Below are 27,139 nucleotides of genomic sequence, written 5' to 3' on the forward strand. Positions count from 1 at the left end.
AAATCGTTATTGATTAGAGAAATGCAAATTAAAACAACTGTGAGGTACCACATCACACCTATCAGATTGGCCAACACGACAAAACAGGAAAATGATAAATGTTGGAGAAGATGTGGGAAAATTGGATACATTGTTGGTGGAGTTGTGAAATGATCCAACCATTTTGGAGAACAATTTGGAACTATGCCCAAAGAGCTACAAAAATATGCATACCCTTTGATCCAGCAATAGCATTTCTAGGGCTGTATCCCAAAGAGATCAAACAAATGGGAAAAGGACCCACATGTACAAAAATATTCATAGCAGCTCTTTTTGTGGTGGCAAAGAACTGGAAATTGAGAGGATGCCCATCACTTGGGGAATGGCTGAGCAAGTTATGGTATATGAATGTAATGGAATACTATTGTGCTATAAGAAATGATGAACAGGCTGACTTCAGAAAAACCTGGAAAGACTTATATGGTCTGATGCTGAGTGAAATGAGCAGAACCAAGAGGACTTTGTACACAATAACAGCCACATTATGCAATGACTAATATTATTAAACTGAACCCTTCTCAGCATTACAAGGATCTAAGACATCTCCAGAGGCCTCATGACGGAAAATGCTATCCACATCCAAAGAAAGAGCTATGGAAGTTGAATCGCTATCACCCTATTTTTACCTTCTGTTGAGTTTTGTTTCATATTGCTGATGGTTCCTCCTATTGGCTTTAATTTTTACTTACAAGTTCACTAATGTGAAAATATGTTTAATAGGAGTAAATATATAGCCTATATCAGATTGTGCACCGTCTTGGGGAGGGTGGAGGGAAGGAAGGGGGAGAAAAATTTTCAACTCAAAAGCATATGGAAGTGATTGTTGATAAATCAAAATAAATTAATAAAATTAAAAATAAATAGCCTAACCCAAATGGCAAAAGAGGTCCAAAAAGCCAATGAGGAGAAAAATGCCCTAAAAAGAAAAATTGGCCAAATGGAAAAGGAAGTCCAAAAGATTACTGAAGAAAATACTTCCTTAAAAATTAGTATAAAGCAATTGGAGACTAGTGACTTTATGAGAAATCAAGACACTGTAAAACCAAATCCAAAAGAATGAAAAAATAGAAGACAATGTGAAATATCTCACTGGAAAAACAACTGACCTGGAAAATAGATCCAGGAGAGAGAATTTTAAAATTACTGGACTATCTGAAAGCCATGATCAAAAAAAGAGCCTAGACATCATCTTTCAAGAAATTATCAAGGAAAACTGCCCTGATATAGTATAACCAGAGGGCAAAATAGAAATTGAGAGAATCCACTGATCTCCTCCTGAAAGAGATCCCCAAAGGACAACTCCCAGGAATATTGTAGCCAAATTCCAGAGTTCCCAGGTCAAGGAGAAAATATTATAAGCTGCCAGAAAGAAACAATTCAAGTATTGTGGAAACACAATCAGGATAACACAAGATTTAGCAGCTTCTATATTAAGGGACCGGAGGGTATGGAATATAATATTCCAGAGGGCAAAGGACATAGGATCACAACCAAGAATCACCTACCCAGCAAAACTGAGTGTAATCCTTCAGGGGAAAAAATGGTAATTCAGTGAAATAGAGGACTTTGGCTGAACAGAAAATTTGATTTTCAAATACAAGACTCAGGTGGAACATGAAGAGGTAAACAGGAAAGAGAAATCATAAGAGACTTATTAAGGCTGAACCGTTTACATTCCTGCATGGAAAGATGATATTTATAACTCATGAGACCTTGTCAGTACTATGGGAGTTGGAGGGAAAAAATTATATGTATGTATGTATGTGTGTGCGCGTGTATACACACACACACACACACACATACATATATATCTAGATAGATAAATAAAGAGCACAGGGTGAGTTGAAGATTAAGGGGTCATATCTGGAGAATAAAATTAAGAGATGAGAGAGGATTATACTAGGAGAAGAAGAAAGGGAGAAGTAAAACAGGGTAAATTATCTCACAGAAAAAAAGAAAATGACTACGTTCCTTTTTTTTCAAAACGTCTCATAAATACCTAAAATCATTTTGTATTACGTATAACTTGGCTTGCTCATAAAATTGTTGCATTTGATATATTAAGAAATAGTTTCTTCAGATAATAATTACTAATTTGCTAATATGATTTCCCTAAAAAATGCTTCATTTAGGCTCTAAATGATTGTTGGCCTTTCGGAGACCTAGCAGGCAAATTTTAAGAACAGAAGAAACCGACAAGATAATAGTTAAAACAAATTAACTCTAATTACATATTCTCTTGTGGTGTCCTTCCCAGTTTTAAGTACATACAGAATGCTCCAAAAAAGGAACCAAAGAGAGAGTACAAAGTCCCTCAAATCACTAACAACAGCTTTTCTCACTGAGTAGGCAGCAGGGTACAATGGAAAGAGAAACAAAAACTTGTGCTTTGTCTTTGGGTTGAGTGAACTCACCAAAGTCACACCTTCTTGAGGCTTATTTCTTCATCTATTAAATGGGTGAGTTGGACCAGATAATTTGTAGTTCTTCTAGTTCTAACAGTTTAGTAATAAGCCAACAAAAATACTTATAAAATACCTCCTGGAGAATCAGGCATGATTTTAATTCTATATATGGAAAAATTTTGTAACAATAAAAGCTATTCCAAAGTGGAACAGAATGCTTCAAATGCAGTAGGTTCTCCCTTACTTGAGGGCTTCAAGCAAAGATTAGGAAAACATGTGTCGGGGGTCTTGTCTTAGAAGGAATTCTTTGTCTGTACATGATGAACTAGCTTGGCTTATCAATCAATAGCATTTATTGAGCACCTACTGTGTGCCAGAAGCTGGGGATTCAAAGACTAAGGGATCTCAAGGAGTTTTCATTCTCATGACTCACCCTACTTTTCAATTCAATAAACATTTAAGTACCTACTACCTGCCAGGCACTATGTAAGCACTAAGGATACAAAAGGTGGCAACAGATAACTCCTGCCCTCAAAGAGCTTACAACCTACTGGGGGAGACATGCAAAAAATACATACACAAAACAAGCTTATATACAGGACAAACAGGAAATAATTAAAAGAGGGGAAGCGCTGGAATTAAAAGGAGGTGGGAAGGCTTCCTGGAGAAGGTGGCGTTTTAGTTGGGATTCAAAGGAAGCCAGGGAGGTCAGTAGTCAGAAGAGAGGAGGGAGAATGCTCCAGGCATGGAGGACAACCAGGGGAAACGTCCAGAGGCGAGAAGTGGAGCGTCCTGTTCGTGGAACATCGAGAAGGCCAGTGTCAATGGATCAAAGCGTACATGTTGGGAAGTCAGGCGCCAGAAGACTAGAAAGGCAGGAGAAGCCTGGCTCATGAAGGGCTCTGAAGGCCAAGTAGAGCACTTTGTATCCGTTCCTGGAGGTGATAGGGAGCCACTGGAGTTCACTGAGTGGGATATATTGTAGTGGCTGAATAGAGGATGGACTGGAATGGGCAGAGGCTTGAGGAAAGCAGACCCACCAGCAGCTATTGCAATAGCCCGGGTGAGAGGTGACGAAGGCACCAGGGTGGCGGCTGTGTCAGAGCAGAGAGGAGTGGCAGAGGTGAAATCAGCAGGCATTTGCAAGAGCTTGGATACGGAGGGTGGGAGATAGCGAGGGATCCAGGATGGCGCCTAGGCCGAGAGCCTGAAGGACGAGTACATCGTGTTCCAGACATTTTGAGCATCAGGTGTCTGCTGGACGTCCAACGTGAGATGTCCGAAAGGCAGTGAGGGATGCAAGACCAGAGTTGGGCGGAGCTTGTGGCAGAAAAGGTAAGTTTGAGAATCTGAGAACAGAGATGGTGATTAAATCCATGGAAGCTGATGAGATCACCAAATGAAGCTGTAACAGAGGGAGAAGAGAAGAGAGCCCAAGAGAGAGCCCTGGGTGACACTGAGTTTAGAGGGCAAGATCAGGAAGAGGCTCCAGCAAAAGACAGAGAAGGAATGAATGGTCATCTAGGTAGGAGGAAAACCAGGAAAAAGTGATGTCCTGAAACTCAGAGAGAGGAGAGAGTGATCAATAACGTCAAGGGGCTGCTGAGAGAAGGAAGACTGAGAAAAATCACTGGTAACTGTGCACAGAACAGTCTCGGTGGAAGAAGGATTATAAGGGGTTAAGAAGACGGCGACAGCAGTGACGGCAGAGACAGTGAAGGTATCTACAATGGGCAGAAACCCTCCGATATAAAATGGCTCCAACCTATCCTTCCAGCCCCTTCCTGCTTCTCTCTCTTCCTCAAAAACAGCCTGGCATCTCCCCCCTCTGGGGTACTGGGTAGGCCAGAGTAAGAATGGGACTTCAAGTCTCCATAAACTACCTTGAGTCAATGTAAACAGCAGAAGAGGTTCCCACTACTCCTAGGGAACACTTGCACATGACCCCAGGCCATCCGTGACCCCCAGTCTTCTTTGTTCTGTTTCTATATAACACCTAATCTGACCTGCGGCTGGTACTAAATCGTGAGTAAACTCCCTTAAAAAAAACCTAACAAATCCTAATTAACCTATTATACTACCAAACTGCCACAGCCCCTGCCCGTTTTCTTTGGCATCTCAGTATTGTCTCAGAGGGTCTGTGTACCCTAATTGGCACATCAGGGCAGATCAGCCCTGTTACATCTGGTCTCACAAATGGCATGGCTGGCAGAATACTCTGCTCCCTACGACATCTTGTGTACTTGCATCTGGACTGGCTGCAAGCCCCCCTCACCTCTGCCTCACAGAATCCAGCCCTTTCTTCAAGACAATTTGCATACCAATTGCTACATATGCCTTTCCAGACTAGATCTCTTCTATTTGTTTACATTTATTTGGTAAACATTCAGTCTGTATTTACTTACATACGCACGTTATTCGGCTCTCAGCCCCCTCCCTGCAATGTAAGCATTTGAGAGTTGGGATTGTTTCCTTCAGGGAATCTTTATACCCTCAGCACCTAGTAAAGCGCCTGGCACATCGAAGATGGGTAACAGACACTTGTTCACTGATGGATGATAAAGAAGTCCAGACAGGCGAAACCAATCACCAGCTCAGCAGTGCCTCCCTCCTCACCTAAAACGCACCACCTCTGCCAAGAAGGGAAGTAAATACGCTGTCCCCTTTGATGTCGTGCTGGCCCCATGGCACTGAGGCTATTTCCGATGTCATTCCATGTGATCTTCCATTCTACTACGGGGGATCGCTGTACTCACTAGTTGGGCTGTGACCTCAGAACTCCCTGAAACTCCCACGCCTGGTTCTAGTTCTGCTTTCAGGAGCCATGGAACAAGCCCAGTCTCTCCTTGGCAGATGCTGGGCAACATCTGGAATGGTGCCAGTTTGTCCTCTCTTCTCCTTCCACCATATTTTAGGGGGTTCAGCCTCCTGGGCCCTCAGCCCTCAACTGGACAAGAAGATTGCCTTGCTTGGCTATGAAATGAAAAGTCAGAATCAGTGGTCTCCAGGGCCCCTGCCAATTCCAAAGCTATGATCCTATCAGGTTTCTCACGGTAAACCCTAGCCTGCTGCCAGTTTTGTCCCACCTGGTGGTGCCTTGTTACCGTTCAGTCATTTTCAATAGTGTCCCACTCTTTGTGGCCTCATTTGGGGTTTTCTTGGCAGAAATACTGAAGTGGTTTGCCATTTCCTTCTCTAGCTCATTTTACAGATGAGCAAACTGAGGCAAACAGGGCCACACAGCTAGTAAATGTCTGAAGCTGGATTTGAACTCCTGTTTGTAAGGAGCAGTGAAGGAGCCAATAGGGAGAAACTGAAAATTAGGGATAGGGATTATAGTGAGGGAAACCTACCAGGGAATACTGAGTGGGAAAGGGAGGAGCGAGAAGGAAGGAGAAGGGAGGGAATAGGACCAAAGATGCACATAAAGGGGTTGGCCTTGGCAAGAAGAGGCTCTTCTATCAAGAGTGAAGGAAGAGACAACGCCTGAATATGTTTGAGTGATGTGAGATGAGGCGTGGAGAGAAGATGGAGCTCCTACTGAATGGCCCACTTTGTTCAGTGCAATCTGAGACACGGACCTCACAAGGAAGCCCCTCAGCAAAAGTTTTTGTTTCTGGTTTTTTTTTTGCTTTTTGGTGAGGCAATCAGGATTAAGTGATGCCCAGGGTCACATAGTAAGTCTGAGGCTGGATTTGAATTCAGGTCCTCCTGACTCCAAGGATGGAGCTCTATCCACTGCGCCACCTAGCTGCCCTCAGCAAAAGTTCTTGCCTTACACTACCTCCATTTGCCAACCTGGCTACAGACTAACATTCTCCAACTCTCGATGGTCCTGTCACCACTGCACCCCTTCACATAGGCAAGTTAATGCCAGACTCAAACACAGAGTCTTCTCCACTGAAGCACCCCATCACCACTCCCTTCTGGAGGCTGAGAGGTCACCGACTGTCCTGCAGTACAAGCCCAGACTCCCTATGGGATAGACTCCTTCCCTGGCAAAATGCTACCAAAGCCAGAGGAACTCACAGAAAAGTACCCATGGGGTGATGAAGCTATGTGCCAACCAAGCCGGTACCCTAAGGCCTTCCCACACATCACATAGGCTGAGTTCCGCCTTGGCCAAGCCCAGCCTTGTTTTCTTCTCCCCTCCCCGCTCTTCCCCACTATGCTTAGGGTGTTCTGGGAACTGTCTCCCCTCCATTCTGTCAGTCAGTGTTCAGAGTCTTTCCTCAACAGTCCTTCCCACTCTTGTCTTACTTGTCCCAGGCACTTAAATTGCTGGTTACGGCTCTGATAAAGAGTAACTTTTTTGGTAGGAAATTATGCCAATATGTCTTTATGATTTATTTCCAAAAGTGCTATAATGGCTATGATCCACTGAAAATGGTCATGGAGAATGGTCATGTCAAACTCAAACAGAAATGAGGGCCACTAATTTGTACATAGGCTCACTATAGGCTGCGTGTTGACTTAGTTTTAAAACGTAATGTTACCTATGTTTTATTGTATTTTTATTTACTTTGTTAATATTTCCCAATTACATTTTAATCTGGTTCAGGCCCCACTTGGAAGTGCTGTGGGCCCCATGTTTGATAACTCCTGGGTAGGCCATAAGAAATACAGATGAAGAAAACACAAAAAGTTGAGATTAATCTTGCCCTAATCAACACATGACATTTTCTTTTTTTTTGCAATTGGGGTTAGGTGACTTGCCCAGGGTCACACAGCTAGTTAAGTGCCAAGTGTTTGGCCTGAGGCCAAATTTGAACTCAGGTCCTCCTGACTTTAAGGCTGGTGCTTTATTCCCTGCACCACCTAGCTGCCCCCACATGACATTTTTACAAAGAAACTGATTGTACATTCTATCACTGTAGTGATTTCAAAGAGTTTAGTAGAGTAGAAAATACACTGGCTTATGAGCCAGAAGACTTGGGTATGAGTCCCAGGTCACCCTCTGGCAGGTGACTTCACCTGTTCAGGGGCATCATCCATAAAATAAGAGAATACTGGACTAGATTTCTACAATCTCTTTTAACTCTAATAGTCTAGAAGTTTATTCTCTCAAAACCAAGAAAATTTTATCATGACCAACTTAAAACTGCTTCTAATAATTATGATGAGGAGATTGGTTTACACCTTACCAAAGAGTATGTTGCAAGAAAGCAGTTTTTTTTTTTCGTAAAAATCATTGAACATCCATTCTCCAAAGAGGTTATGATTTGTGTTTCTAATTCTGTGAGTTTTTGTTTTTGCTGCAATTTGCAAACTAATAATTTTTAACAATTTAATAATAATCAGTAAAGACCTGCTTGAGGGGAAAAATAAAATTATTTTCCCATCAGAACTAGTGCACACAGATATCAAGCTGACAAATTTCAGCAAACTTTGTTATTCTTCTTACCTAACAAAGGATGTTCAGAAGACAAATCCTCTCCTCTGCCCACAGTTATAGCTGCCGGAGACAGAGTAGGTGGTGGTGGGGTTCTGTCCATGCGGACACATTCATCTGATTCTTCAGGCATTTCTTCCTCACACACATCCTCTACTTGGTAAACCTATGGAAGGCAGAACATTGGTTTAGCCTGACTTCTGGCTAATATTTCTATCATATAATTTTAAAGATTGATTAACTTCATTAAAATAAAACTATATAAATACAAAATCTATTTTGCTATTTTCAAAGGTTGGCTGAAAAAAATTGTGAAAATAACTGAATGGAATTCCTTGAGATACTGAATGATAATTCACTAAAAGCAGGTGGTAGACTGATAGCCATGCTAAAATGTATCATGGTTTCAGAAAGGATGATGGTCAGGGCAGCAGATTATTTTTCATGTTGAATATCATTTTTTTCCTAATAGGAAGTACAGTACTTTAGAACCCTTTTTAAAAAAGAAAAAGAAAACAGGGGAAAAAACACCTTACCATTCCCAAACCCAATACTCAAGACATCTAAGCATGGTTACGTGGTAAAGATACACTGCATCTGGAATCCACATTTGAAATCTAGACTACTGCAGAAAATTTTCTACTTTTAACTAGTTTAACTTAGAATACAAGTTTGTGCTTGGCACATATGAAACGCTTAATAAATATCTGTGGACTGATGGACAGTTATTATGTCTCAAAATAGAGCTTCTAGATGTTTGGTTTTTTTTTTTTTAACGTCAATATAAGCTGGCCAACATGATCCAGATTATGTGGGAAAACAAAAAAAACCCATACTCTCAAGGAGGGGACGACCAGGAGGATGAGGCTTAAGCTAAGAACCATTCCAGCATCTTCTCTTCTTAATGATTATGACAGCTAAAGCATAAACCAATGTAAGACATCTCAGAAGTTCTAAAAATATGTCAGTGTTGATAGAAAGTCATTCATTTCTGAAAAGATGCTTCTATACCCTTTTATTATTTCATGTCCTCAAGGGTCCAATTAACAAAACTTATTGCATCTGTTAAGGAGAAAACAGCTGTTCTTGAAGTCATAGAGAAATATCTAATCTATACCACTGATAATATTTACATATTTAAATACTTCATTACAGACAGAGAAAAAAGCTTTAAAGAATTAAATTACTATGTTATCAAATTATAAAAAGTTTACTGAAAAGAGATGCAGAATCACTAAGAACAAATAAAATTGCAATTTTAGATAATCTTTATTTTCAGAGAGAATTTCCTTAGGCTGAGAAAATTTAGTTTCTTCATTTGAAATAAAATTTTATTTTACCTGTTTAACACTGGAGTATTGAAATTTTTTTTAAAGTTACAAGACACTGACTGATTGTATCAATGAAACAAAAAAGAACATTGAATATGGAGTCAAGGGCATGGGTTTAAATTTCAGCTCTGCTGCTTACTGCATATACAGGTGACTTTGGACAAGTCACTTTCTCCTTTGGGCCTCAGTTTCCTTATCTTTAAAATGAGGTGGCTGAACTACATGACCCCTACAGTTCCTTCAAGTTCTACATCCAGTGATCCTAAAGCAACTCTCTCCCTTCTTTTACCCAGAGAACTTTTCTTAATTTGGCTTACAAAAGTATGTAGTTGGTTTTTTGAATAGCACTCACTCCCTCAAAGCTTTCAAAACTTTCTCCAAAAACGTTTTATATTAAGCCACACATAAAAGTTTTCCAATCCACTCATGTGAAAACCACAAATGACACAGACATTACGTACACCTTCAAATCATCTTGCTAAAATGTTTTGTCATGTAAAATATCAAATTAGGTGTAAAAAGGTCCCATGATGTTCCAAAGCTTAAGTATAACTTAGATTAAAAAAAAGTGTAACTTAGATGTACTTAGTGTGACAGAGGTTGTAAAATGTAATTTATGATGACATATTTAACTATAACTTTGATGGATTAAAAAAACCTTCAAATAGTCATGCTGACCTAAGATTTAAGATGTCTCATGTTTTCCTTTTTTCTAGATAAATTAAAATAAATCAATAAGATCAATTTGTATACTACAATCTATAATTAAGATAAAAACTCAGTTATTTTCCGATATGTTCCAATACATCTGAAATCAAAGTAGAACCAAATATCATCTAATACACTGTCTCCAAATTAGACATTAGTTCCATAAATTTCAATGTCCTTTCTATGTGAAAAACTTTCATATATCTGGTTATACACATGCCTATATTTAGTGAACTGAATCAAGGATTGCATAGACCTCTCATTTCAAATTCCAAACAATGCCCTGGAGGAGATGGCCACCTAAGAGGCCAAGAGAGGAACAGCAGGGGAAGTTTAAAATTAACATAACAATTTAACATAAAAAAGGAAATCCTCCACGAAAGAGAATAAGGCAACACATGTCACTGGATGGCAGTTAATCCACACTCAGAATCAACTCAATCTGCACCCCTCTCCCTACCAAAAAAAAAAATCTGAAAAAAATGTTGAGTCAATAGTAATTAGATCAGTATTAGTAGTAAAGCATTTACTAAATTTAATCTATTTTCAACTCACTAATTTTACACTTTAGTATTTCTTTAGTTGTTTTATCTTCCCATGACCATGATCTTTTTTAAACTGCTGAAACATTCTCTTCAATCCCTTGGCATGCTATTCAGAGCAGCTGCTGTGTGGGCTTTTTATTTAAGAGTTACAAATGTAAAAGTTGGGTCATGCACGTCTCATTTTAAAACATGTTGAAAGGGAAGGAATGGAAAGAGCCAAATTGAGAAAATCCCACAGCCCAAAGAACATATTCTGAATTAATCCAACAAAATGAACATTTATACTATTTTGCACTTGTTACAATTACCTGTACTTTCTTTTGAACCTCTCATGTAAAGGCATGATAAGTTACTGGCCAATCAGAATGAAGAAGTGCTAGGAATGTTAAAACACTGGGCACGATTTCAAAAACCAAAGCAAAGAAAATCATGAGATACGCTATTTGTGCAAGGCTTATGGAGGTATACAAAAGAAAAGAAACAATGGTCTTCCTCCTAAGTTAATTGAGGAAAAGCTAGATTTCTGGTAGGCCAGTCATTTACACGTTTCTGTTATGAAGATATTGAGAACTAATAACATTCTCCAATAAAATGGACTCCTCCTATCTGTCCTTCTAGATAAGCTAAAAATATTTGTTCATTAAATCTAAATTGTGTACCTTCCCACATGTCATTCTACCCAATGAAAAAGAAAACCTTCACTTATTTTCTTCTTTTCTAAGTAAACCTTTTCAACAAGCATATTGCATTTATTTTAAATATTTCTTACCTTTTAAATTTTTCATACCCTGTATGATGTAAATATACCTCTCCAGTTAAATATTTTGAAACAATCAGAAAAATGTATTCCAGACAGACATGTGCATTTTAGGGGGAGGAGGTGGTATAGGTGATAGAAGGTAAGAGAGAAGTAAGTATAGGAATAAAATAAAAAATTAGGGAACTTGAGGGAAATAGACAATTAAAAAGATACTCCATGAAAATCTATAGCAATATAACGAGTATACCAAAGATAATAGAAAGGCCTATTATTTTCATGGAAAAAAGTAACTAGATCATCAGAAAATAGGTGACAGAAAATATGAGAAATAATGCTAGGAGAGGAATTTTTTAAAGTAAAAAACTATTAGCAAGAATAGGGCCAAAAGAAAAGGTTTGGGGGTTTTTTTTTTGTTTTGAAAGACTTAATTTTTTTTTCCTGAGTCCATTTTTTAGAACCAATAAGGACAAACTCTTTGCCTCATCATTACTCTTGAACTACTAAGACTTGATACTTCTACCCTGCATCTACTCCCCTAAGATTTATCATGACAAAAACAAATGACGATAAAAAGTACAAGGAAATTTTATTTTTAAATTGAAAAGACTAATCAGATATGACAAATAAGCAAAAGTAAGTCAAATTAAAATTTATTCACATTTTTGTGAAAATATATACCTTTTGGTTCATTTCTAGATTTTTCTCATATTAAATTGTACTTCAATTTAAAATTTTTTAAAGCGAAGAGCTGTGTATAAAGGAAGGAGAGAAAATACCAGTTACCTGCTCAAGTCAACTAAGATCAGTGCAAGTGGCCCTAGTAAAGGGGCTCTCAATTTCAGTCCTAGAAACCACAAGTAGGAAGTTTTCCGCTAAAGAACTCTGAGTCTGCAACTCCTTCGTTTTCTGATGTATATTTCTAAGTTTTCAGAAAAAATGACTTATTTTTAAAATTTAGCTGACTCTAATAAGAAGCTTACTTTTTTCTAGTGTTGGAATTTAATTGTTTTTTGATGACTTCGTATGTGAATCCAGAGGCCAGTGCAGACTGTTATGAAATGAAAAACAAAAAAACAAACCTCTTATAGAGAATTATCTAAAGAAATCAATGTCTAAAGTCAACTTCCTTCTCGTTAAACATTAAATTTTAAAATATTTTGAAATGTTAAAGTTGTGTTTGAATTATTTTCCATCTATTGACAATCCCTCAAAAGTCTGTGCCTCACATTTTTGTTTGTGCCAATGCTCTCTCCCCAATCTTTACTGTTTAATTTACTAAAATTTATGAGATTTTTTTAATACTGTGTTTTTACTTTTAATGAGAAATAGGAAAAAAAAAGTTGGGATCTTTTCCCCCACTTTACAATATCCACTTCACAAAATTATGCCACAGATACAAACGTACTGACTCTACCCCCAAAACAAGTGCTCTTAGAAGGTGAGACTGCAGAATTTGTACAACTAAGGTTAGCTCTATGAATCATACGTTTAAGAACACACAAGCCAACAGAAGGGATCTATGAAGGATAATCACCTTAAGAGAAAAAACTTTGTGCAGATGACACTGGTTCAAATGCATTCCCTTGGGGAAAAAAAATCAACTCTGTAAAGATAGCAGATGGATTTGTTTAAATAGTAATAAAATGAATGATGGACTTTAATAACCACCACAAATTATTAAGCATGCAACTGTTCTACAACAGACAACAACATTATGTCCTTACAGTATGTTTGTGGACAGTCAGTGACATCTAGAGATGGCAAGCTGGTTTGGTTTGGTTTGATTTGGAACTTGGACATTTTAGCTCTTGGGACACCAGAGAAGGCAGGAGAAGTCATTTCTACTTTTAAGTTCTGTGAGAAAGTGAAAGAGCTCCCGAGGGCTTACCACTGGTGGCTCAACGGGGGCAGGTGGCTGCACTTGCAGGTTGACCGCAACAGTCTGTGGCGGGGGAAGAGTCTGAAAGGGCAGCTGGACCAAGGCTTCTGCCGCGGGAAGCTCCTCTTCGGACACCAAAGCGTTCTGCACCAAGACCTGGCCCTGGGATAGAATTTCAGGCTGCACAGACTGCAAGGGCAGTGCTGGGACCTGGGCTGGAGGAGATGTCGACAACTGGGGGGGTGCTGCCAGTGGGATCGGAGGAGACTGCAGTGTGGAGTACGGCTGATGTGCGGTGGGAGAGACAATCTGAGGCCCCGGGGACACCAGGGAGGACTGCTGGACGGCCCCCAAGTGCACCACAGGGGAGGCTGGAAGCGGGAGATGAGATGGAAGATTCAGCGGCTGGGCGGCCGACTGCACCTGATTAGTGGGGGGCTGCTGCAAGCTCGGCCCTGGCTGGAGAGCTGAGGACACAAGAGGATGGGGCTGAATAAGTGCTTGTGGATGAATGATGATCGCAGGAGATGGGCTGGGAGAATGGGGCGGTGGGGGAGAAACCACAACCGACTGCTGCGCTGCCTGGGGCTGGGGAGGGGACACCGGGAGCGGAGGCGGGTGGCTCTGAAGGGGTGAACAGTGCTGGGCCTGGGCGCTGCTCGGCGCCGCTGCCGGGAGGCCGTGGCTCGGCACGGGTACACAGTGCTGGGAGGCGGGGGGTTCCTGACTCGGACTCTGAAGGGGGAGTGGCTGGACTTGCTGCTGCTGCTGCTGCTGCTGCTGCAAAATCAGCTGGTGATGGGACACCTTGGAAGGTGGTGAATGAAGAGGAATCTGCTGATGTTTTATTAGAGAATGAGGCTGAATTGGAGAATATGAAGCTGTGAGAGAAAGAAATGACAATCAGTACTGATCTCCAAACTATCTCACAACACTACAAAAAGTCTAAAGAAATCCTCCTAGTTTTCACACCACAAAGCCAGACTCCCAGATAAGGGCGACACGGAAATATCACTTTAAAAAAACTAATAACAGTGAAGACTCCAATGCAGAGAGCTCCATTTTGGTAAATTTCAAAGTAAAATTTAAAAAAATAAATGGTTCAAAATGCAAACCAACAGATGGACTGGGCTTACACTTGTCAAATCTCACACAAGGTCACTGGAATAGTTATACTAAATTTGGGCAAGTTTTAGAATACTGTCTATTTTTTGCTACCACTGAATCAAGGCAAGACATAAAAAATAGTTTCAAAGTCAGCAAAGATATTGTACTCCCACATATATCTTAAATATCATCAGGATACTTCCTAATCTGTGTCTGAATAGAACTCTAGCTATTATTCAAGGTAAGTAAGTACCTAATATGTGGCTTCCCAATTTGCAAATTTTTCAGTTTTGGGCCAAGGTCCCTATTCTTTTAGGCCATGAAAGGGAATCCAATTAAAGAAAAAAATTAATTTTTCAAAAATAATTATGAACCTAGCATGAATACTATGGGAAAGATCAGCAATACAACTGAAATAAATGTAAGCTTTTTAAGAGCTGCATAATCTCTATTTCAGATCAAGGAAAGAGATAATGAAGTAGAAGCCCATGCCTTTTTTTTTTAAACCCAACACAGAACAAGGCCTAGAACCTAGAAGGCATTTAATAAATATTTGTTGGCTTGATATGAATTTTAGTGTAGATTCCTGCCACTGGGAAAATTTTAAATCTGTTTTTATGTGGCTCTTTTTGTCCCCCCAAAACAAACCACTCACAATCTAACTAATGACTCAGGACTAACCTCAGCTGAGGGGTCCCTCTCATTCTGCCTCAATGGCACAGTACCTGTCCCACAAAACAGATTTTAAGTGCAATGCTTCCTATCTAAACACTGAAGAAGTGATACATAGCTCTCAGTGGAGAAGAAATTTAAATGCTAGCTTAATTACAGATAAATATTCCAAAGTAAGATCTTATCTAAAAATTTAGTATATAATTGATACAATTCTATGAATATTATTTTCATATTCAATTATGTTTGCGATAATAGATAAATGAATGTTCCAAACATTTTCATGTTTATAATTTATTTCGATTTGCACTTGGTATAATTTAAATCTCTTGATAGTTTATGAAGAAATAACATCTTGAGAAAGAGGTATTTAGAAGGTCCAACAAAAATCTAATTACTTAAACAAAAAAATCCGACACCTATCACTGAATGAAAATTTCCACACAGCCACCAAACCAGGATTTAAAGCTAAATGAGAGAGAGGGTCTAGACCTGTGATTTCATTAATATGAGGAAACTCCCTCTACCCAGGCAAGTCAGTCTCTTCTCTACATCTTAGAGCCTCAGAAAGCTGCCTGGGGTCACAGCTAGTCTATGCCAGAGATCACGACCTGGGATGGCAGCTCTTCCTGACTCAGGGTCTACTGTCTGCTCACTAGGCCCTCGATTCAAACTAAGACTTTAAAAAGTGTATTTTTTTGACACAAGACATTACAGGAGTCAAGAATTGGAACAGATCTCAGAAAACATGAAATTAAAGGTTCTGGATTTACACCCTGACAACCTCTTCAAGAACAAACAATTCAATGTGACTGTTTCATAAACACACACACAAAAGATCAATTACGAAAATCCAAATTTCCATTACTTAAGAATTCCAACAGGCATTAGGATTTACTTTTAAAATTTAATATAAACAAGATGGGAAGTACTTAAGTGCTTACAAAAACAAATCTTAAGCAAATATTTACATAGAAACTATTTCTAGATCAATAATAATTTTTTCTCCTCATTAAAGCTTTTCCCATAGGCCCACTGGTGAAGTCTATCCCATACTGGAGTGTATCTTAAACTTTTAATATAAAAATAGTCTCTAAGAACAAGCCATATGCAGGGTAAAAGTAGGAACATTTATTTTGGGTTCCTAGAGAAATTCTCACCCTCAGATCAGTTTCCCACCAGCGATGGGTGGTAGCCAAATCAGGACATAGCTGCTGCCCAAGTAGAAGTGAAACCCCCATCAGTGACTCAGTTTGCTGTAACTGACAGTTGTGTAAACCCTTCAAAGAGAATTTTATCATTCTGAATGAGTAAGTGGTTGTAGCTTTGGCTCTTTTATTTATCAATGCACTGTGGTAGGAAATGAGGGGTTCCTATAAACAAGGAGATCTGAACCTCAGCTGCCAATGAGCATGACTGGCCCCCCTGACTTCAAGTTGTTACCTGATTCTCCTGACTGATGTTCTCACCCCCTCCTCCAGGTCCCTATTATCACCCCAATGGGATGTGTGGCCTATAACTGATAGGATTACCCATCTATGAAAGGAGAAAGGGATACAAAGAGGTGCCACTTTTTTCCACATTCTCAATCAGATGGCTTTCTTTTCTTGAAGACAACTCTTCTCCACGCCCCCTCCCCCAGCTTTGCTGCTTTTACTGATGATGAGATGGGGAAGGGAAGTGACACAAAATTAACCTAAATTCTATTCCCCCTACCCAAGATCCTATTTGAAATGTTTCCAAAGCAGTCACTGAAAGAACACTGTCTCCCTGTTGCTGGTATTTAACATTTGTCTGGATGACAGCCATTTTCCCCATCAGTCTTCTGACTGTCTTCACCAGGGGAAACTCGTTTGTCCTTGAGACTGTTTTTTGGGGTGAAGGTAGAAAGGAAGGGGCAGGAAGGCAGGGAACAGCAGTCTGTACAGGAAGGAGAGACCGAAACCTATTTCTGAACAGAAGTCAGGTCTTAGTTATACTACAGGTCAATTTGTTTAAAAAGTCAAACAGACCTGTGATCTCATTAGTGTGGGTATTCCCTCCAATCCTGGGCAACTCTTGTCCATGTCCTCCCACAAGTTAGGAATATGACAGAAGTGTTGTCCTACTAATATTATACTTGTTAGGAAAATACTGATAATGCAAAATATCAACTTTACTGTTCTAGTATTGTGACTTTAATTGTTGGACTTCTAAGTTCCCTTTTTTCAAAATGTAGTTATTAAGATGTTTTCAGTTTATGAAACTGTTATTAAAAGGAGATGGTGATTTAAAAGTACCATTATTATTCAAAGAATGAATGTACTATGTTTTGCTAACTGCTAAGAAGTATGTCAGCAACTGAAAGCACATAAGCTAAAACCAGGAAATGGAGAGATTTTTCTTTAACATTAACAAATACAATTTGCAGAATGTAAGTTTCAGTTATGATCAATGTCCATTAAAAAAAGAACTGATTTAAAAACTATCTTTACTGATATTCAATGAAACTCTGTGCAAAACATGAGTGTCTGTATCAGTTACAAATGAAAAGGTTAAATGGAACAATTCCTCACCAAACTTCAAACATTCAAATCGCTTCTGACAGTCCATTAACAGCTTCATTTTACATGAATATCCACTTTAACCAAAAGTCTCATCCTACCTGGGGCTATTAACTGATGGATACTTGACGTCCGTGTAACAGCTGTACTTCGAGATTCCAAACTGGGACTCTCTCCTTTCTTATTGCTTTCTGGAGAAGCGTCTCGTTGACTGGTTTTGGAACTGGTTACTGTCGTTTTATTATGACAAATGGTCAATGACTGAGCTTGACTACTGTTTTTTGGTGGGCCATTCTGCGAACTAGATAATACACCCAACTTCTGGCTGCATAACGTTAAATTCTGAACCTAAGAGTCACATAACAGCAAGTTCAGATAAAAGAATATCAACAACACAGATACAGTAATAATTGCTAGTAAACTTGTAATGACTAAATATTAATACTCTGCTTTTCAATCAGATAGTTTCGTTTAAAAAACTAGATAAGCCATAAAGGAAGAAGTACAATAAAACAGCCACTTCTTGAATAAAAAGGATTTTTTTTTAAGAAACAGGTGAAAGAAAAAAATTATCAAGATGAATTTGGTGAAAACAGCATAATTTCTAAATTAGCAAAAAAATGAGTTTAACAACAACTCAATATGTTGCACTTTAATATAATTAAACACAAACACCTGTAATGTTTATAGGATAGGACTGCCTTTTATTCTATATTTTCTAACAACAACAATAATGATAGCTAATGTTTATACAGTGCTTACTATGTGCCAGGCACTGTGCTAAGCACTTATAACAATTATCTCATCTGAGTCTCACAACCCGCCTGGGAAGTAGTTTCTATTATTATCCCCATTTTATGGATGAGGAAACTGAGATAAACAGAAATTAAGTGACTTGCCCAGGGTCACACAGCTAGTTAAGTATCTGAGGCCACATTTGAACTTAGATCCTCCTGAGTCCAAGCCCAGAGCTGCCTGCACCACCTAGCTGCCTCTTCTATTAAATGCCTTAATAAGTTAAATATATAATTAAATTTATCAAAAGAACTTTCAACTAACTACCTTTTAAGATTTTTTTTAAATGAAGGAATTAATTTAACAACTCCTAGAGGTATGTTTTTCATTTTTGGAAGTAACTTTCATAAACTGATCAGATGATATTCCCAAGATAGGGAAACTCAGTTCTTAAGACAGGGCGGGCTGAAGAACCCCAAGAGGCTGGATGACAAGTCTTGAGGCCTCTGACGTTGCTAGCAACAAACACAAATTTACACACTCAGAAACCCTGCCCCACCCCCCAGGAGCCCCTGCCCTCCCCAAGCAGTCCTGCCTCATACAACTGTCTGTTGTTGTCGTTGCCGTTCAGTAATTTTCCAGACATGTCCGACTCTTCCCGACCCCTCTGGGGTTTTCTTGGCAAAGATACTAGAGTGGTTTGCCACTTCCCCCTGCAGCTCATTTTACAGATGAGGAAAGGAGGCAAACAGGATGAAGTGACTTGTCCAGGGTCTCCCAGCTACTAAGCATCTGAGGCAACGTCTGAACTCAGGTCTTTCTTACTTCACCGCACCAACCTGCCCCTCAGTACAACTGTGTCTTATGAATCTGTGGTAACACTGGCCCTCAGGGGAACTGAGGAAGTGAATGTTACGGAGCTGCTTTACAAATATGCTCTTTTCTTGTTTCTTATGTATGACCTTTCTCCTCAATTAGATCATACATTCAAGAGCAACGAATTCATCTTTTCATTCCCTTGCATCCGTTCAAATATCTATTCTGTGTAAGCCTCTAATAGGGTGCCCACAACACAAAAGGCACGGAGTACTTGCTAACTGACAAGGCTAACTGTGTAACTAATCAACACCGTGATGTTTTCAAAGATTTTCTCTTTCAGTGAGCCCTTACAAAGGTTCTTTTGTAATTCATAAATTTTTCAAAATTATCTTAGCATTTGATAATAAACGAACCTAGAGTTAACTGTATCTGTGTTAACAGTTTTGACTTTGGAACGTACTTAGTGGCCTTTTGATTTCTCCTAGCAGACTTACATGTCTAATTATAGTTTCTCAATTTAACACCAAAATTAGCTCATATCCCCTCTCCCCCACCCCGGCCAAAAGTATATATACATATATATACAGGCATTATATATACGTGGTGAAGCACTCAAAAATATACTTGGGAGGAACAGCTAAGGAAGAGAAACAAATCTGAAATTAAGGTTTGTATAAACTAGATACTCTATAACACAGATAATCAAGAGATGGCTATCTGAAAAAAATTAATGAAAAAAATTACAGGCAAACTAGATCACTAAATTAGAATGCTAATTAACATTCTGTTAATTGTGGATAATTGACACATGCCCATTTCCACAGGACAGTCAGACTCTCATCTTCCTTTTTTCCCTACTTAGCTTTCTAATTTTATTTATATTTTTGATTTTTAAAATGTCTTCAAAATTTATATTTACATGTGTGTATATAACATTTGTGTTATTTCTGGCTTGGAAATATAGAAATGATGTATTTTAAGCATGACTTCTAAACTATGTGACAAACGAATTTCATCATGTCAATATGACAATCAGATTTTTGTGGCATAACTTCATTTCTGGAGAAAAAATTCTGCTTTTCTCAAATAAAGAAGAAATCTTCCCTTCTTTCCCCCCAAAATGGACTATCAACATTACTATAGTATAAGATTCTCTTTATTTCTGCAAAAAAATTGGGGGGGAGTATATTAGTTAATAATACCACCTTACATGATAACACTTCATACTTTTTTAAAGATTGTAATCCTTTTAAAAATCACTTGTACATCCATTACTTTGCTTGATTCTAACAAATTAGTGAAAGTAGACAGGATATAGGTAATGGTATCCTTTCCCCACCCCTCTCCAGATTAAAAGAAAAAAGATACTATAAGAGTAGCTGTAATTATTGATGTAATTAGTGGTAGCCTGGGCTAGATCTCAGGTCTCCCGATTCTTAACGAAATACTATTTCCTCCTAAAGAATCTCTTCGATGTCTCGCTAAGTTCTCAAAAATGTGTAAAAATGTGTAAAAAGTGTAAAGGTAGCCAGGACCAGAGTGTAAGTCTCTGGATTCCTAATGAAATACCTCCAACTTAAATTACACTGCTCACTTCTCACCTCAATATCCAGGACCCTGTCTTCTATAAACATACTCCTTCTTAATAAAATTAACTCATGATTTTTTTTTTGCCAAAACAGTAACCAAGGCTAGATGACTCCAAATTTCTCATCATTTTATACCAGTGTTCTAGTTTTAAGATGAGAATCATGAGAAAAAAAACTTTCACTTTATTAATGAAACCTTAGGCTACACAATCTTCATTTAAGTAGCTTAACACTGAATGTTCTTGCATTATTGCAAATGCCCCATAATTTTTGGTTAAGTGCAGTGTCTTGAAGTAGTTACACAATTTATATATGGAATTATTATGCTAGAATTCAATTAATTTCTTAAGTACAGAAAGTTTATGCTTACTACTGTGATGACTTCTATAAAGTTAGGATTATAAAAATATAACTAGTTATCCCTCATCCAATCTGTAGGTGCTGATAAAGCAAGGCCTTAAGTCATGTTAAAGAAACTGAAGAATTCCTGAGCTAGAGTCCATCAGGCATCAGACAGGAACGTTCACAGAAGCAGCTACTATATGGTTGTCAAGTACTATGACATGCCATAAATACACAGACCAAAAGAGATCCAAACAAACTACATGGATACAACAGAATTTGGTAGCAGTCATAGTAATATTGATAGATCACCCTTATGCAGTACTAGTCTCCTACAAGCCAGGCACCAGGCTAAGTGCTTCACAGATCACCTCATTTGATCCTCACAACCCCCCTGGGAGGTAGGTGCTATTATTATCCCCATTTTACAGATGAGGAAACAGAGGCAAATGGAGGTTAAGTGACTTGCTCAATGTCCCACAGCTGGTAAGTGTATGAGATCCAATTTGAACAACAGGTCTTCCTGACTCCAGGTTCTATCCACTGCACCACCTAGGTTTCCTACAAGGGGGACCTACAGCTCGTCTCACGGACTGATCTGGTTTTATACATAAGGAAAATGAGAACTAGAGAGGGCAAGTAAATGGCATAAGGTCACACAGTGAGCTGGGTATAGCTTAAATTTAATATGACTTCTATCTTTAACACTCCTTTTTTGCCAAAAGTTTCCAATTATGTCTACTGGCAGACTTTTTTCCCTGAGAAAATAGCTCAGATTTATAAGAGAAGCTGTTGGAAAAATAGGACCCATTTTATAGCCAACTTTTCCATAAAGCAGTTATTTTATGTAAAATGAGTGCTATCCACATTATCAATACCTTTAAACAACTAATAAATAAAATCATGGAATAAGTTTTTCGCAGCTACATTTCCTACAGCCTTTCTTTCTTACCACAGTAGGAGACTATGCAATCAGCCCTGAGAAGTCCTCTCTGACCACCTAGTCCACATAAGCAGCAGTAATGATGACCCAAACATCTGTTCGAACAATAGTTATTTTCAAATACTAGCTGAGGCAGAGATACCGCTGGTATCTTAAAATGGACTCTTTCATTCACTCATGTCATTTTTTTTACATCCTTTACTTAGAATTACAGACCATTTGTAAAGGAATCTACCCAAAAGAACAAATGTTACACTAATCAAATAATAAGTCTACTGCACAAAAAATGAAAATGTGATGTAAGCCTAGAAGATAATCAATAAAGACACTTGCTTCGTATTCAATCACTTCAATAAACTAAACTACTGTTATGAACGTTTACTGAAGGTACATATCCTAGGTCACAGAAGACAGAAGTTTATGTGATGTATGCTCAATCATCTCATAGATCTAAATTATTTAATTATCCCTGCAGAATATGCAACTCTGTCTGTCGCCTCTTCCTTGAAGTATTCACTAATTTTATAAACATCAATTCCCCCAAGCGTATCCCAAATGGCTAGAAACAACAGCATCCCTTGTCAGCTCCCTGCGCACATTCACTGACTAGCGCCCAGGAACCTCCCCCGGCTCACCTGAGTAGCTGCCGCCTGACAGGAAGGTGACGATGACGAGGAGACAACAGGAATGTCAGACTGTACAGCAGCCACAGTAGTAGCGGGTGTGAAAATCAGCTGTACAGACAGAAAGTAAAAACAAAAAAACAAAGAACAACCCTGAAGACAAAAGAACAGGCCTCACACACATGTAAAGCAAGTAAAAGAGACTGAAGCTGGTGATAGAAAGATAATATCATCTAGAAGCACTCCCTAATCAAAATTCACTATGTCTGAATCTAACTTTTAAATGGTTTCATGTGCAAAAAGATTCTGCTAATTATGAGTAGGAAGAATCTTAACATCTTTATCATACAAGAAATATATTTCATATAAAATAGACTAGCTCAAAAAAGTTCTTTGTTGACAGGAATTCCTCAGAACAAGTGCTCCCAAAAGCTAGCAATTATATATTTAAAAATAAATGTCTAGAAGGAGCCAATGAATTGATCCCAAGTACAAACTAAATCTGTGCAAGAAATCCAGAAAAAAATTCCTCCCCCCAAAAAAAATCCTTTTGCAGTCATCTCTCCTAAAAAGGACAACTGCCCACTACTCTAGCCTAAATCTCTAGGAGACAGAGAGGCAGGGCCCTCCCATGATCATAGATTTAGAACCCTATCGTCCAAATCTTCCATTTTGCAGAGCAGAAAGCTGAGGCCCAGAGAGGGAAAGTAATGGGCGCAAGGCCACATAACTTATAAAGTGGCCAGGCCAGGCCAGGATTTGAACGACGGAACCAATCTAGGATGAAGTAACTTTAAAGACTAGACATGCAGAAAAAGTCGCTACTGAACTATGCACCACAATGAAACATTAAAATGATACAACAGCACAGCCCAAGAAGGCTTCTTGAAAAAAAGGTAACAAGATGATGACAAATGTAAATTTCTTATCACCATCCCTCTTCAGTAGGGAACTTTATTCAATGTTATGTTAGTCCCCATTAATATTCACAACAGAGCATAACCTATTTATAATTATTAGATACAGTGTATTGAAATAACAGGTTATTTCAAGGTTTAACTTACTTTAAAATTTATATTTAGATAAACATAAAATACCTCAAAAGCATTATTTTTTGTTTATATTAAATTGTCAATAAAATGTCGTTAGTATGTTGAATTAAATTAAATTTTAACATTAAAGTATAATTCTAACAAGTAAAACTAAAATTTTATGACATATATGAAAACCACATCTGACTATGAACAACCTAAAAACTATAAACTTCATGTTTCTAGAAAGAATATTGTGTGTATACAAAAGGTAGTCAAAATCCTAAAACTAGACATCTGATAAATCCATGGTGATAATCTATGAATAAAGACAGATAAAATTGCTTCTTCTTAGAAATTTGACTGGAAGTTTCTTGTGGCCTCTGGGGCTGAGACATGAGGGTCAAGATGTGGGGTTTTCGGCCTACATATCTTTCCCCCACTTTCTACAACATCTACACCACTAAGCCTCAGGCAGTTTGCCACCAGGTTAAACACAATTCATCTTCTCAATTCCTCAATCAAACTACAAAATTTGGCAAAGGAAGGAAGACAATATTATAAGAGTAATCTCTCTTTATTGATAATGGGTCAATATGGTCTCAGTACCTCGCATCTGTTTTAAGCAACAATAGCTGCTAAATAAATATTTGTTGAATAACATCTTTAGCTATCCAAACCAACTGGCAGAATATAAAATGGGAAATAATCAATTACGAGAATTATCAAGGGAAATCCCATCCTGGATTGGATAGGGTAAGAAATATCTTCAAATCCCAAATGGCACTCATTGTTTTCAGCACCAAACTTCCAACCAAATTTGTAGTAATTCTATTCCCTGAAAAAGATTCACATTTCTATCTGAAGGGGAACTTTTCTACCTCCAATAACTTTACCAGCTTAACACTTAAACAAACAAAAAATAAATACGAAAAGTCTAAACAGCATTTTATTGATTGAAATGTTTTTAAACTATTAAAGCTCCTTGAAATCTGTCATCACCTAAAGCAGAAGAGGACAACTACCCCACCAATCATTTTAGAAATGTCTTCAATCTAAGAAAATGGATACTGAAGATTCTGGCAGCTCGTGTCTTACCATTTGAGCTCGTAGATACATTTGAGCTTGGCTTGCCGTTAAGGTAGGGGATGTACTCCCTAGTAACATAGTCTGTTGGGTAATACTGCTGCTGGTAGTACTGGAAGCCTGGGAGCGGCTTATTAACTGTGCAGGTGTAGGAGAAGTAGAGAGGTTGATCTAAGGAAGAAAAAATATTTGGTCACAGGCCAAATCTTTTGCTTTAAAGTTAGACCAAGCTACAGCCAGTCAATCAATGATATAAGTTTAAACTGTGGGCCCCCAAAACAAAGCTTCAGAAAGGGCCCCCCTAACCCTTTGTTAAATACAAAATAAAAACACTTTCTAGTGCAAGGGGACGCCATCCTTTCTGTGGTCCCCCAGATTAGGTGATACTTGCACGTAGGTAAGTATTAGCATGTACTGGGTAGCACTGAGGCCAGCTTTTAAGAAAAATAATCGTTTGTTTAAATAAAATGCCTAATCTTCAAGATTAAAATATCATTTCTCCTGCTTTTATAAACAACAATACATCACTATTTCAATATTCTACTTAATAACTAGAACACCCCAGTAATTTAGTTAATAGTACTTTTGCATATTCTATCAAATGGCGGGGATTCTGAACTAGAGAGGGAAAAAAAATAAGACCCTGCTCTAGCACTGCGTGAGAACCCCAGTCTTTGCACCCCACAGAGAGACACGTCTATGCAAAGCAGCTGCTGACTATGCATGGGATCTAAGTGACATCCTGAAGAAAGCTTCTATACAGTCTAGCTCATTCCAGAGGAAGAGGAAATCCTCTGCAAGGATCAGAGAACTGATTCACAGCAGAAACTGGGGAATAAGAAACCCTGAGACTGGCAGCTAGGTGGCGCAGTGGACAGAGCTCTGGCCTTGAAGTCAGGAGGACCTGAGTTGAAATCTGGTCTTAGACACACACAACACATAACACTTACTAGCTGTGTGACCCTGGGAAAGTCACTTAACCCTGATTGCCTAGCAAAAAGAAAAAAAAACCCTGAGGAGAATGAGCTGAGGGCTGGTCTCAGAGTAAGAAGTACAAGCACTTAATGCCCCATCTAAACACACTTAACCTCTCCAGTGTCTCCCACACCTGCTGAAGAATCAAAGGTGCAAACTGACTGATGGGGGGCACTGAGAGAAGGGGCATCCTCACTAGGTTGTTCAGTCATGGATGACTTTTTGTGACCCCATTTGGGGTTTTCTTGATAAAGATACTGGAGTTGTCTGCCGTTTCCTTCTTCAGCTCATTTTACAGATAAGGAAACTGAGGCAAACAGGGTGAAGTGACTTGCCCAGGATCACACAACCAGTAAGTGTCTGAATCTGGATTTGAGCTCAAGTCCTCCTGATTACAGGCCCAGTACTCTATCCACTGCACCACCTAGCTGCCCCCTCCTCACTAGGGGATCCCCACCAAAAATGAAATCAGTTTCAGAACAAAAAATAATCAAGTGATTAGTGATTAAAGACATGGTTAAGAGGTAATGGCTACACAAAAGAAATGAGGAATCCCTGAAGCGCCTGCTGGCACGTGTGCACGAGGAGGAAGGGGAGGAGGAGAAGGAGAAGGAAGCCACAGCTACCCGGGGAGAAGGCAACTCTCACTGACCCGGGAAGGCGCCCAGGCAGTCACACACTGGAGGAGACACGAGAAACCAGAAAGCACATTGGTCCAGGATGATGGAGAGCCTGCTAGCCCCCAAGCAAATCTGGCCATTTGAGTGGGGAAGCGAGCTAAATCTGCAAAGCATCTCCACATAACATGCAGCCTCGGGGGGAGACAGGAAGGAGCAGCACCAAAAGGGGAGGACGCAGAGAAAGGCGTTTTAGTCTAGAGGAAGTTCCTGGTTTGGGCTGACAGCTCAACACAGAATTTTGGTCCCATGGCCAGAAAAGCAGCACACCTCCTAAGAGCTGGAGAGAGGCTTGTCAACCTAAGTATGAGGGGCAGGGGGAAGGAGACAGAGCCAAAAATAAACGTGATGCAGAAACAAAAGGGCACGTACCGGAAAAAATTACACCAATCTGAAGCTGGAAGCACACTAGAGAGCATCCAGGCAAAGAGTCACACAAAAACCCCAGAGGGCTGTGGCTGTGGGAGAATCCCAGACTGGCCGGATGAAGGAATGGAAGAAGATAAAATGCAGACAAAGGCAAACCGAGCAGCAGTGAACGGCACCAACTGCCTGGCCCCTCACTGAGAACATAGTATCCACCTGGAGGCGGGTCACTTTTCAGGAGAAAAGGACCTCAAGCACTGTTCTAGATTACAAAAAGCAAACTAACTGGAGGCACAAAGTCAGCGGGAAGGTGGCAAGACTCAAAAGCATGTCACCCAGGCCCACATGAAAAAGGTCGGGGATAGCTGGCCATGAAAAGAGAAGACGGGGGAGAATGGGGATAAAACTCACTCTGCTCCAAAATCTAGAGCACAGGCCCTTGCTGGAAAGGTAATAAAGACCCTCGTCTAGGTAAAGAGCCTGTATCCCCTTGGGAGGTGGTGAGTGTCCCCATCACGAGGTGTTACCAAGCAAAGGCTGGTGATTACTTGTTAGGGCCTTGAAGAGAGGAT

At 39.2% G+C, this 27,139-nt stretch overlaps 1 protein-coding gene across 7 annotated transcripts in view; it reads right to left on the bottom strand.

The window, feature by feature from the left end:
• The window catches only part of PHC3 (polyhomeotic homolog 3), a 65,197-nt gene that overhangs the window by 21,294 nt on the left and 16,764 nt on the right, over positions 1-27,139 (bottom strand). For 2 of the 7 annotated variants that reach the window (XM_020980269.2, XM_020980281.2), the window contains exons 5-10: positions 24,562-24,720; positions 22,445-22,543; positions 17,483-17,729; positions 13,069-13,940; positions 12,715-12,762; positions 7,849-8,002 (exon numbers count right to left, since the gene is read on the bottom strand). In XM_020980269.2, the coding sequence (XP_020835928.1) occupies positions 7,849-8,002; positions 12,715-12,762; positions 13,069-13,940; positions 17,483-17,729; positions 22,445-22,543; positions 24,562-24,720 (1,579 nt within the window). The remainder of the gene's footprint in view (positions 1-7,848; positions 8,003-12,714; positions 12,763-13,068; positions 13,941-17,482; positions 17,730-22,444; positions 22,544-24,561; positions 24,721-27,139) is intronic. The other 5 variants (XM_020980273.2, XM_020980271.2, XM_020980276.2 and 2 more) reach the window with 5 other exon arrangements.

This window comes from Phascolarctos cinereus, unplaced genomic scaffold (assembly GCF_003287225.1).
Source record: "Phascolarctos cinereus isolate Bilbo 61053 unplaced genomic scaffold, phaCin_HiC Scaffold_7;HRSCAF=346, whole genome shotgun sequence".
Taxonomy (NCBI): domain Eukaryota; kingdom Metazoa; phylum Chordata; class Mammalia; order Diprotodontia; family Phascolarctidae; genus Phascolarctos; species Phascolarctos cinereus.